This window comes from Gossypium raimondii, chromosome 11 (assembly GCF_025698545.1).
Source record: "Gossypium raimondii isolate GPD5lz chromosome 11, ASM2569854v1, whole genome shotgun sequence".
Classification (NCBI taxonomy): domain Eukaryota; kingdom Viridiplantae; phylum Streptophyta; class Magnoliopsida; order Malvales; family Malvaceae; genus Gossypium; species Gossypium raimondii.
Genome location: NC_068575.1, coordinates 51,557,242 through 51,569,484, shown reverse-complemented (window position 1 = coordinate 51,569,484; position 12,243 = coordinate 51,557,242). Strand labels below are relative to the sequence as shown.

General features: G+C 36.8%; 1 protein-coding gene across 1 annotated transcript; it reads right to left on the bottom strand.

Moving 5' to 3' along the window:
- Positions 1-11,094: 11,094 nt before the first annotated feature.
- Positions 11,095-11,838, bottom strand: LOC105800959 (uncharacterized). Its single transcript, XM_012632309.1, has one exon. It carries the CDS (start codon positions 11,836-11,838, stop codon positions 11,095-11,097), a length of 744 nt encoding a protein of 247 aa, XP_012487763.1.
- Between the last annotated feature and the right edge of the window lie 405 nt (positions 11,839-12,243).

The window sequence follows — 12,243 nt, the reverse complement described above, 5'->3', positions numbered from 1 at the left end:
TGAAAGTTCAGTTTAAACCATAAATGGCAAGCTCAGGTAAGTTGTAAGACTTAAGAACTTCTTATACTATCAATTGATGTTCAACGATGCAGCAAGAGTTGAGTAAGTTATGCACACAAGTATTCTAAGTAAACAAGTAAGAGAACTAGTGTGAGATTAACTAAAGAGTAAACTAGAGATATAGACATTGAGTTTAATTATTTAAGTTAAATATTGTTATTTATTTGCTAGTAAACTTACTAAGCTTTATGCTTACGTCTTTTATTTCTCTTTCTCTTATAGTATTACAAGGCTACTTCAAGGATCCTAAAGAAGTCGGAGATCGTCCACAGTATCAACCACAACTGCTTGGTATTTTATGTCGAAACACGTTTGAGTTATGGCATGTATAGGGATTTAGTTATTCTAAATGTTTGTATTTATGATCTTGCTAAAGAATGATGTGTAAGTATTTGATGATGAATGGTTGCTAAAATGGTTAAGTATGGAAGTGTTTGTTGTTATAAAAGTTTAGGTGATAAACTATGCATGGAAATCATAAAAGGGTAAAATTTTGCAAAGAAACAGAATTTAGACAGCACTGTGACGTGACTTTGAAAAATCACCTAGGATGGTATAAAATGAATTAGAGGATGAATGATATATGGAATTAAAGCTTGTTGAGTCTATTTTCATGGAAAAATAACAGTGTAGCAAAATGAAATTTATATTTTAAGATATGTAAATTTTAGTAAAATAGTTTCAGAACTATTTTTGGAGTCCCTGTTCTGAGTTTAGAAAATAATTAAAATTGTAAAAAATGGTTATGAGTTTAAATTTACATGCTTAGATTCCTTAATGATTCTATTTTCTGTAGGAACAAGTGGGAATAGCATATGAAAATCCTATAATGAGAAAAGTTATTTTTAGTAACAAGAGGTCAGAATAGTTTAATGGTGAAACAGGGGAGACTTTAACTAAGAAACTGTACTAATTGGCAGAACCAAAAATTCTAAAAATTTTATGGTAGGAAGATATATGAGTCTAGTTTCAAGGAAAATTGACGGAGTTAAATTTTGAGTTCGGTAGCTCAAGTTATAATTAATTTAGTGACTGCTGCGCAATTGGACAGATTTGCTGTAAATAGTGAAAATAATTTGCAAAAGTAAATTTTTATGCTTCGAATTAGTAAGATAAGTTAAGTAATGCCTCGTGCTCGACTCCGGCAACGGTCTCGGGTAAGGGGTGTTACATTTTGTTGGTATCAGAGCAGGTTTAGTCGATTCTCGGAAATATGCAGTATGAATAAGAGTCTACCTATACATGCCATACTTATATATTTTGATAGTGTGACGACTCCTGACGATTTTAAAATGTTTTCTTTTATAGTTATGGATCCTGAACGAGCTAGTACAGATGAAGTAGAAAGTAATGCGCCTGCTTCCGCAGAAGGGACGGCACCACTAGATGTTAATGTTAGTGAAAGACCTGCATCAGTTAAACAGAGAGGAGGAGCTAGAGAAGCCTTCTTCCAAGCCATGACTGATTGGTTTCCGAGTTCGTTCATACGAATCCGGCTATAAGACCTCCACCCCCTCAAGAATCACAGGTTCCCTATGTAGCTTCTCCAGCTGCAGGTATAGTTATCAGGGAGAGACCTCCTGTTGATAAGATTAGGAAGCAAGGGAATTCTGGCTTGAGAATACAATCAGGGTTTTTGAAGAATTATCTTGTACACCGGAAGAATGTATGAAGTGTGTTGTTTCACTTCTTCGAGATTCAGCTTACCATTGGTGGAAGACCCTCGTGTCAGTAGTACCAAGTGAGAGGGTTACATGGGATTTCTTTCAGGAGGAGTTCCGAAAGAAGTATATCAGCCAGAGATTTATAGATCAGAAAAGGAAGGAGTTTCTTGAGCTAAAACAAGGTAAAATGTCCGTGACTGAATATGAACGCGAATTTGTCAGACTTAGTAAGTATGCACGGGAATTTGTATCCACCGAAGCCAACATGTGCAAGAGATTTGAAGATGGGCTTAATGATGACATCCAACTATCAGTGGGTGTATTGGAAATTAGAGAGTTTGTTGTTCTGGTAGAAAGAGCCTGTAAAGTAGAAGACTTGTTAAAAGAAAAAGAGAAAGGCAAAGCTGGAGCTGGAGCTGAAGCACAGGATACAAAGAAGAGGCAGATGAGTAAATCATTTCAGTCTACATCTAAGAGGCCTAGGGAGCTCTCTAGCGGATCATATTTTCCACTAGATATCCTGGTCAAGCAGAAGCGAAGATTTGAGGTTCTAGAGCTCAAACCACTACAGGTTGCAAATCTTGACAAGATTTCGACCTCCTAGGCGGAATGTCCTCAATGTGGGAGACGCCACCACGGAGAGTGTAGAGTAGGTGAAAATGTTTGTTTTAGGATGTGGGCGTCCGATCACTTTATTCGGGATTGTCTCTGAAACAACTAAAGAGAAGAGATAACGAGTGTGAGATCGAAATGCTCCTACCAGAGGTAGACCGCAGAGAAACCCGGAGTGGGAGCGAGTAATAGGAGTGCATCCAGAGATTCAGAATGAGATCGGATGTTAGAGCACCGCGAGAACATATGATATTCGTGCTTTCGTGAAGAGCGTCCTCTCCTAATATAATTACGGGTACATTTTCTCTTTATGACACTAATGTTATTGCATTAATTGATCCTGGCTCTACACATTCATATATATGCACGAAATTAGTATTTGTTAAAAATTTGTCATTGAACCTCATGAATTTGTGGTTAAAGTCTCGAACCCCTGGGCGGTTTGTGATGGTGGATAAAGTTTGTAAAATTATCCTTGATGATAAAAGGTATTTGTTTCCGGTTGACTTGATGTTATTGCCTTTTGATGAGTTTGATGTGATATTGGGCATGGATTGGTTAACTCAAGATGACGCAGAGTAAATTGTAGATGAAATATGTTGTCTTGAAGTGCGAATGGAGAATTACTTGGTTAAATCGATCGAACGGATGAATTATCGATGTAATTTCGATGATGTCACTCGAGGTGTGTCGAAAAAGGGTATGATGTTTATTTGGCGTATGTGTTGGATACTAAAGTATCTCGAGTCAAAGATCTGCGATTGCCGATTGTATGTGAATTTTTCGATGTGTTTCGGAGGAATTACCGGTTGCCACCGAAAGAGAAGTGGAATTTTCTATAGATCGATTAAGGAACTACCCCAATTTCCATAGCTCCGTATCGTATGGCTTCTATAGAATTAAAAGAGTTAAAGGCACGATTCTGAGAACTTGTTGTGAGAGGTTTTGTTCGTCAAGTCATTCACCTTGGGTGCTCCGATTCATTTGTGAAAAAGAAAGACGGGTCTTTGAGATTGTGTATTGACTATCGGCTGACTTAATAAGGTAACTATAAAGAATAAGTACCGTTGCCTCGAATTGATGACTTATTTGATCAACTGAAAGGTGCCACAGTATTTTCAAAGATTGATCTCCGATCGGGTTATTACCAGATACGGGTAAAAGAGCCAGATGTGCCAAAGACAGCTTTCAGAACCAGGTATGGGCATTATGAGTTTCTGGTTATGCCGTTTGGGTTGACTAATGCACCTGCAGTATTCATGGATTTGATGAACCGGATATTCAGACCGTATCTAGATAGGTTTGTAGTAGTTTTCATTGATGACATTTTAGTCTATTCTCGGGATGAAACTGAGCATGCAGAACATTTGAGAATAGTGTTGCAAATTCTGCGTGAAAAGAAACTTTATGCTAAATTCATAAATGTGAATTTTGGCTTGAGAGGTAGGTTTTCTCGGACATATTGTATCCATGAAGGCATCGGGGTAGATCCGAGTAAAATTTCAGCTATTGTCAATTGGAGTCCACCGAAGAATGTATCTGAAGTTAGAAGTTTCTTGGGTTTAGCTGGTTATTATCGGAGATTTGTACAGGGGTTTTCTATGATAGCTTCTCCAATGACCCGTTTATTACAGAAAGATGTTAAATTCGAATGGACAGATAAATGCCAGCAAAGTTTTGATCGATTAAAGGAGTTGTTGACGAAAGCACCTGTGTTAGTACAGCCTGAATCGGGTAAGGAATTTATTATTTATAGTGATGCATCATTAAATGGTTTGGGTTGTGTCTTGATGCAAGAAGATAAAGTAATAGCCTATGCTTCAAGACAACTTAAGCCACATGAAAGAAACTACCCGGTACATGATCTCGAATTAGCTGCTATTGTATTTGCATTGAAAATATGGCGGCATTATTTGTATAGTGAAAAGTGTCATATTTATCCGATCACAAAAGCTTGAAATATTTGATGACACGAAAGATTTGAATCGAGACAACGCAGTGGCTTGAACCGATAAAGGATTATGATTTGGTTATTGATTACCATCCGGTAAGGCTAATGTGGTAGGTGATGCTTTGAGCCGAAATCTCTATTTGCTTTCTGAGCTATGAATACCCGATTGTCCTTGATTGATGATGGTTCAATCATAGCTGAAATGAAGGCTAAATCGATGTTTAAATCAACAAATATGTGAGGCTCGGAAAAATGATGAAAAGTTACTGAGCTAAGCGGGCACATTATGAGTCCGTAATGATTCGAAATTTGATGGGATGATGGTTGTTTATTATTCGAGGTAGAGTATGTGTACCAAGAATTCGAGCTTATCTGAAGATTCTACACGAGGCCCATAGCGATTACTATGTCTGTACATCCAGGGAGTAATAAAATGTATAATGACTTGAAAAAGATGTCTTGGTGGCCAGGTATGAAACGTGATATCTCTGAGTTTGTATCAAGATGTTTAGTATGTCGTGAGTTAAAGTGAACATCAGGTACCTTCGGGGTTGCTTCAGCCAATCACTATACCGGAATGGAAATGGGAAAGAATCACTATGGATTTTGTATCTGGGTTACCGTTATCGCCGAGGAAGAAAGATGCCATTTGGCTAATTGTCGACCGATTGACAAAGTCCGCACACTTTATCCCAATATGTATGGATTATTCTTTAGATAAATTGGCTGAATTGTATATATCTGAGATTGTTAGACTACATGGAGTGCCTGTCTCCATTATATCAGACAGAGATCCCCGATTTACGTCTCGTTTCTGAAACAAATTGCAAGAAGCTTTGGGTACTTAGTTGTATTTCAGTACTGCATTTCATCCTCAGACAGATGGCCAATCTTAGCGTGTAATTCAGGTATTGGAAGATATGCTCCGATGTTGTGTATTAGAGTTTCAAGGTAATTGGGAAATGTATCTACCTTTGATTGAATTTGCTTATAATAACAGTTATCAGTCCAGTATTAAAATGGCTCCGTATGAAGCTTTGTATGGTAGAAAATGTAGAACACCATTATATTGGACAGAGCTTAGTGAAAAGAAGATACACGGGGTTGATTTGATCCGGAAGAAGAAAACGTAAGGTGATTCGAGATAGTCTAAAGCGACTTCCGATCGTCGAAGTCATACCGATCTTAAGCGAAGGAGATTGAATTTCGGTGAGTGATAAAGTATTCTTAAAAGTGTCTCCTTGGAAGAAAGTTCTCCGATTCGATCGAAAGGGTAAATTGAGTCCAAGATTTATCGGACCATATGAGATTATAGAAAGAATTGGACGATTGCTTAGGTTGGCTTTACCACGGAACTCGACAAAATTCATAATGTATTTCATGTATCTATGCTACGATGGTATCGATCAGATCCTTCGCATGTTATTACTCCAACAGAAGTAGAAATTCAACCGGATATGACTTATAATGAAGAACCGGTTAAAGTATTAGCACGAGAAACAAATGAGCTTAGAAACAAAAAGGTAAATCTGGTGAAAGTGCTATGGCAAAAGCACGGGATTGAGGAAGCAACATGAGAACCGGAAGAGACAATGAGGAAGCAATACCCGAATCTCTTTACTGGTAAGATTTTCGAGGACGAAAATCCTAAAAAGGGGGGAGAGTTGTAATGGCCCAAATTTGAGGTTATCGAAACAGTGGTTTCGAGACCACAAATTCGATGAGAAAAATTTTATTTTTCTTATATTTTTATGGTCTACAATTTCACAAAATGATTTCGTGAAAATTTCGTTCGAAAATTTCGACGTTTGGGCACTCAATTTAGTCAAAAGGACTAAATTGTAAAAAGTGTAAAAGTTGAGTTCTACATGTTAGAGGTGTCCAATTGTTATGAAAATTTAAATTGGAGGTCCTTATATGGTAATTATACCATTGGTAACTTGGTAGACAAAAATGGACATGAGATAAGTGAAATAGAAAATTTTTAAGTTAAGGGCAATTTGGTAATCTAGTAATTAAAATGAATTAAAAGGGAAAAAGATGGCAAATTATGCTCATCTTCTTCATATGAACGAAATCAGAAAGGGGGGAAGCCATATTTAGGGTTTTGAAGCTTCCAAACTCCATAGTAAGTGATCCCAAGTCCCGTTTTTAATGTTCTTTACGTTTTTGAGATCCCAGTAGCTTAATTTAGCTTATTCTAGCAATAATTTAACCTAGGGTTTATATTTGGAAAAATACCCATAGGTGAAAAGTGTTTATTTTGATGTTTTATGATAGAATATGAAGCTAGAAATTATGTTAAACAACTTTTGCTAAGCGATTTTAAGTGAAAACGAGTAAAACGACATAATCGGTAAAAATACCTAATGTTCATAAGTACATGTTAGAGTGGGAATTTGATGTTGCCATAGAAGGGGAAAATGTTCAGAATGTTATAAAACATAAGAATAAGAGATGAAGTTTAATTTCCGAGCCTTGGGGCAAAAATATAATTATGTAAAAGTTTAGGGGCAAAATTGTAATTTTGAAAAAGTTAGAGTCGTGGGCTGTTTTGATGAATGTGATTATTAAATAAGTTAAATTTACTATTTTAGATCAAGAAGTACGAAACTTGAGGTTAGGCAAAGGGAAGAATAAAGTTGAAGACTAAGTTGGTGAATTTGGCTATAATTGGTACCGAGGTAAGTTTACGGTAAATAAATGCAATATTTCAATATTTATTATTAATGCTGTTAATTTCCAGCAATTATGAATTTATTTTATGAATTTATTTGATGATGATCCAAGCATGAAATGATAGAGAATTAAAATTTAAAAGTCCAGTTGATACATAAGGATGGTCTGGATACTGAATGTCATGACATTTGGGTAAAGAGATCCCATGTAAGACCATGTCGGGACATGGCATTGGCATCCTTAAGATCATGAGAGGTCCCCAGAAGACCATGTGCGGGACATGGCATGGGCACTTAGACGAGAGGTCCCATGTAAGACCATGTCAGGACATGCTGCTGGTACCGAGATGAGAGGTCCCCTATAAAACCATGTCTGGGACATGGCATGGGAACCAACATGAGAACATCCCATGTAAGACCATGTCTTGGACATGGCTTTGGCATGTTATTATCAGAAGAGACCCGAGTATCCTTATTATTCCAATGTAGCTCAACGGGCTTGTAAACGAATCATGTTCATGAAAGTTCAGTTTAAAGCATAAATGGCAAGCTCAGGTAAGTTGTAAGACTTAAGAACTTCTTATACTATCAATTGATGTTCAACGATGCAGCAAGAGTTGAGTAAGTTATGCACACAAGTATTCTAAGTAAACAAGTAAGAGAACTAGTGTGAGATTAACTAAAGAGTAAACTAGAGATATAGACATTGAGTTTAATTATTTAAGTTAAATATTGTTATTTATTTGCTAGTAAACTTACTAAGCTTTATGCTTACGTCTTTTATTTCTCTTTTTCTTATAGTATTACAAGGCTACTTCAAGGATCCTAAAGAAGTCGGAGATCGTCCACAGTATCAACCACAACTGCTCGGTATTTTATGTCGAAACACGTTTGAGTTATGGCATGTATAGGGATTTAGTTATTCTAAATGTTTGTATTTATGATCTTGCTAAAGAATGATGTGTAAGTATTTGATGATGAATGGTTGCTAAAATGGTTAAGTATGAAAGTGTTTGTTGTTATAAAAGTTTAGGTGATAAACTATGCATGGAAATCATAAAAGGGTAAAATTTTGCAAAGAAACAGAATTTAGACAGCACTGTGACGTGACTTTGAAAAATCACCTAGGATGGTATAAAATGAATTAGAGGATGAATGATATATGGAATTAAATATTGTTGAGTCTATTTTCATGGACAAATAACAGTGTAGCAAAAGGAAATTTATATTTTAAGATATGTAAATTTTAGTAAAATAGGGTCAGAACTGTTTTTGGAGTCCCCTGTTCTGAGTTTAGAAAATAATTAAAATTGTAAAAAATGGTTATGAGTTTAAATTTACATGCTTAGATTCCTTAATGAGTCTATTTTCTGTAGGAACAAGTGGGAATAGCATATGAAAATCCTATAATGAGAAAAGTTATTTTTAGTAACAAGAGGTCAGAATAGTTTAATGGTGAAACAGGGGAGACTTTAACTAATAAACTGTACTAATTGGCAGAACCAAAAATTCTAAAAATTTTATGGTAGAAAGATATATGAGTCTAGTTTCAAGGAAAATTTACGGAGTTAAATTTTGAGTTCGGTAGCTCAAGTTATAATTAATTTAGTGACTGCTTCGCAATTGGACAGATTTGCTATAAATAGTGAAAATAATTTGCAAAAGTAAATTTTTATGCTTCGAATTAGTAAGATAAGTTAAGTAATGCCTCGTGCTCGACTCCGGCAACGGTCTCGGGTAAGGGGTGTTACATGTATAATTCAATCTATGAACCTAATTATGCCTAGTGATTAAGATGTCATGATCAGAATGAATTAGATGCTCCTAACTAGACGTGTATAAATGACATTTGAATGAATGTAGAATATTATTTTTTCTAAGAATGATCCCGCTTAGGTTATCATTACTCAAAGTTTATTAAGATTTTATCACTGACATACTACAACACCTTCTTGCTTGGCTGGCATCTTCAATGAAACACTTAATCAGACTGCCCCTACTGTAAACTTCAGAGTTTAATCCACTAGGACACAAAATTTGTATTATCTATTCACTGCAACCCAAGGGTAGAAAAACATGACTTTTCTCAATCTTCTCTTATCGCAATATGAAGCACTTTGGTCCTTTATACCATTCTCAGGGTGTCATACCAGATGCCTAAGCACAAATGAAATATTTCCTTCTCTGAGGAAACCTCTTCTTATCGCAAGGTGATCACTGCTTATTTGTTCAATGAAGCTTTGTCACCAACACCCCATCTTGTTGTTTTGTTCAGTCAGTGTTTAGACAACAAAATCTGAAAGGGTAATCTTACTTTAGAATTTTTCTTTTTAGACATTTCAACCCTTGCACTTGGTGTATTCTAAATAATGGCTCTGCTTTAGGTCCCAATATTATTTAGAAATTTCCAGAGTAATGTGCAAAACTTCCTTTGTAAAAGTATTATTAGCCCATTAATCGTTGTTTCAATGGAAAATGCTTGAACAAGGCTATCAAAATGGACAAGATGAAATTTATTGAGAATAAAATACGAGATAAATAAATCATCAAGAATAATAAGAATAAAAGAAAAATTGACTGGAAACACGTATCTTGAAAAAAGGATAAAGTATTCCAAGACAGTAAATTTAATATAAATAGTGGGAAGGCTAGGCGCCCCAGATATCGCAGCTTGAACTTCTCTGTGCAGACTTTTTGAAGACCATTCTGAGTTTGACATGTGCTTAGAAGACCAACAGAACTCTGTTGATGCCCCAAGATGTCGCGTCCCCTTTCTCACTGATTCAATCATAGTAAAATCACCAGATGCCCCACTTGATCTACATTTGAGCCACCTTTTTTAGGGTTTTCAACTCAAATCTCCTTTGGTCTCAAAGCACCCTTTGTGGGTTTTCGCTTTAGCCTCTCCCCCTTTTTTTAAGAAAAGTACTTCTTAACCGAATCTGAGTTTACAGGGTTGGACAAATCCTTGCCATCCATCTCCCTCAAGATTAAAGCTCCCCCTGAAAAGGCTTTCTTTACTACATATGGACCTTCCTAATTTGGCATCCATTTTCCTCTAAAATCTCTTTGTATAGGAAGGATCTTTTTCAACACTAGCTCCCCCTTGTGGGATTCTCTAGAACGAACTTTTTTTATTGTAGGCTCGCATCATTTGCCTTTGATACATCTAATCGTGCTGAATAGCCTTTAGCCTTTTTTCCTTCTATTAAGTTCAACTGATCATAACGAGATTGAACTCATTCTGCCTCATCTAATTTCAACTCAGCTAATACCCGGAGAGAATGAATTTCCACCTCAATAGGTAAAACTGCTTCCATCCCATAAACCAGAGAGAAAAGTGTTGCCTCGGTCGAAGTTCTGACAGACGTTCTATAAGCAAAGAGGGTGAATGGTAATTTCTCATGCTAGTCTTTGTAAATCTCAGTCATCTTTCCCACAATTTTCTTGATATTCTTATTGGCTGCTTCTACTGCACCATTCATTTCTAGGAGATATGGTGACGAGTTATGATGTATGATCTTAAATTGACTGTAGACCTCCGCTATCACAGTATTGTTCAAATTCAGGGCATTATCAGATATGATCCTCTCAGGCATTCCATATCGACATATGATCTCCTTTTTCAAGAATCTGTTAACTGCTGACTTCATGACATTTGCATATGAAGTAGCTTCCACCCATTTGGTAAAGTAGTCAATAACTACAAAGATGAAGCGATGCCCATTAGAAGCCTTTCGAGATATCGGCCCAATGACGTCCATACCCCACATGGAGAAAGGCTATAGAGAAGTCATAACATGAAGAGGTGAAGGAGATGCATGCATTTTATCGGCATAAATTTGGCATTTATGGCACTTCTTAGCATAATTGATGCAATCTTTTTCCATATTGGACCAGTAGTACCCAAATCTCATGATCTGTCTGGCCATTGTGAAACCATTTGCATGCATCCTGCAGATACCCTCATGGACCTCCTCTAGAATTTTTTTTAGCTTCCACTGCGTCCACACATCTTAACAGCACCTGATCCTTTCATTTTTTTGTATAGGATCTCCCCATCCAGGACATAGTCAATGGCCACCCTTCTTAATGCTTTCTTATCATTCTCCGTTGCCTGATCTGGATACTAACGAGTTGTTACATATTGCGATATATTCAGGTACCAGGGATGATCATCTTTTTCCTCTTCCTCAATACTATAGCAATGAGCCGGGGTTTCAAAAATACTCATCTGAATAGGCCTCATGTCATCTAACTTGTTCACTCTGATCATAGAGGCTAGGGTGGCCAACGCATCAGCCATCTGGTTCTCATCTCGCGGAAGGTAACAGAAAGTGATGTCATCAAACTCGTCCATCAATTCAAGAACCATCCTTCGATAACTAATCAGTTTAGGGTCTTTTGTCTCCCATTTTCCCTTGAGTTGGTATATCACCAATGCAGAATCCCCACACACTTTTAGTACTTTGATTTTACATTCGATGGCTGCACGAATGCCCATAATGCATGCTTCATATTCTGTCATATTGTTCGTACAATCAAAATCCAGTTTGCTAGCAAAAGGATAATGATCTCCGCTTGGAAATACTAGGATTGCCCCAATTCTGTTACCCATAGCATTTGAGGCTCCATCAAAACTTAGCTTCCACACATAATCCATTTGGGGATTTTCTTCAGTAGCTACCACATACATCAAATCCTCATTTGAAAAATTAAAGTTCAAAGACTCATAATCCTCCAAGGCTCTGCTAGCTAAAAAGTCAGCTATTGCGCTCCCTTTCACGACCTTCTGACTCACATACATTATGTCGAATTCAGAAAGCAAGATCTGCCATCTAGCCATCCTTCCATTCAAAGCAGTCAACTCCATCATATACTTTAAGGGGTCTAACTTTGAAATTAACCAAGTCGTATGATACAACATATATTCCCGTAATCTCTGAGTTGTCCAAACCAGGGCATAACATAACTTCTCGATAGATGAGTAACTCGCTTTACAATCAGTGAATTTCTTGCTGATATAGTATATTGCCCTTTCTTTTCTCCCTATCTCATCATGCTGGCCTAACACGTACCCCATGGAATTGTCAAACACTGTTAAATACAGTATTAATGGCCTATCCGGACTAGGCGGTGATAGCATTGGAGTATTGGCCAAGCACCGTTTTAATTTGTCAAAAGCCTTCTAACATTTTTCATCCCATACACCCGGATTATGCTTTTTCAAAAGATGGAATATGGGGTCACATTTCTCAGTTAGTTGTGAAATAAACAG

What these genes read in the sequence shown, in the direction of transcription:
- LOC105800959 (XM_012632309.1), bottom strand. Translation starts at nt 11,838, where the DNA reads ATGGAGTTGACTGCTTTGAATGGAAGGATGGCTAGATGGCAGATCTTG.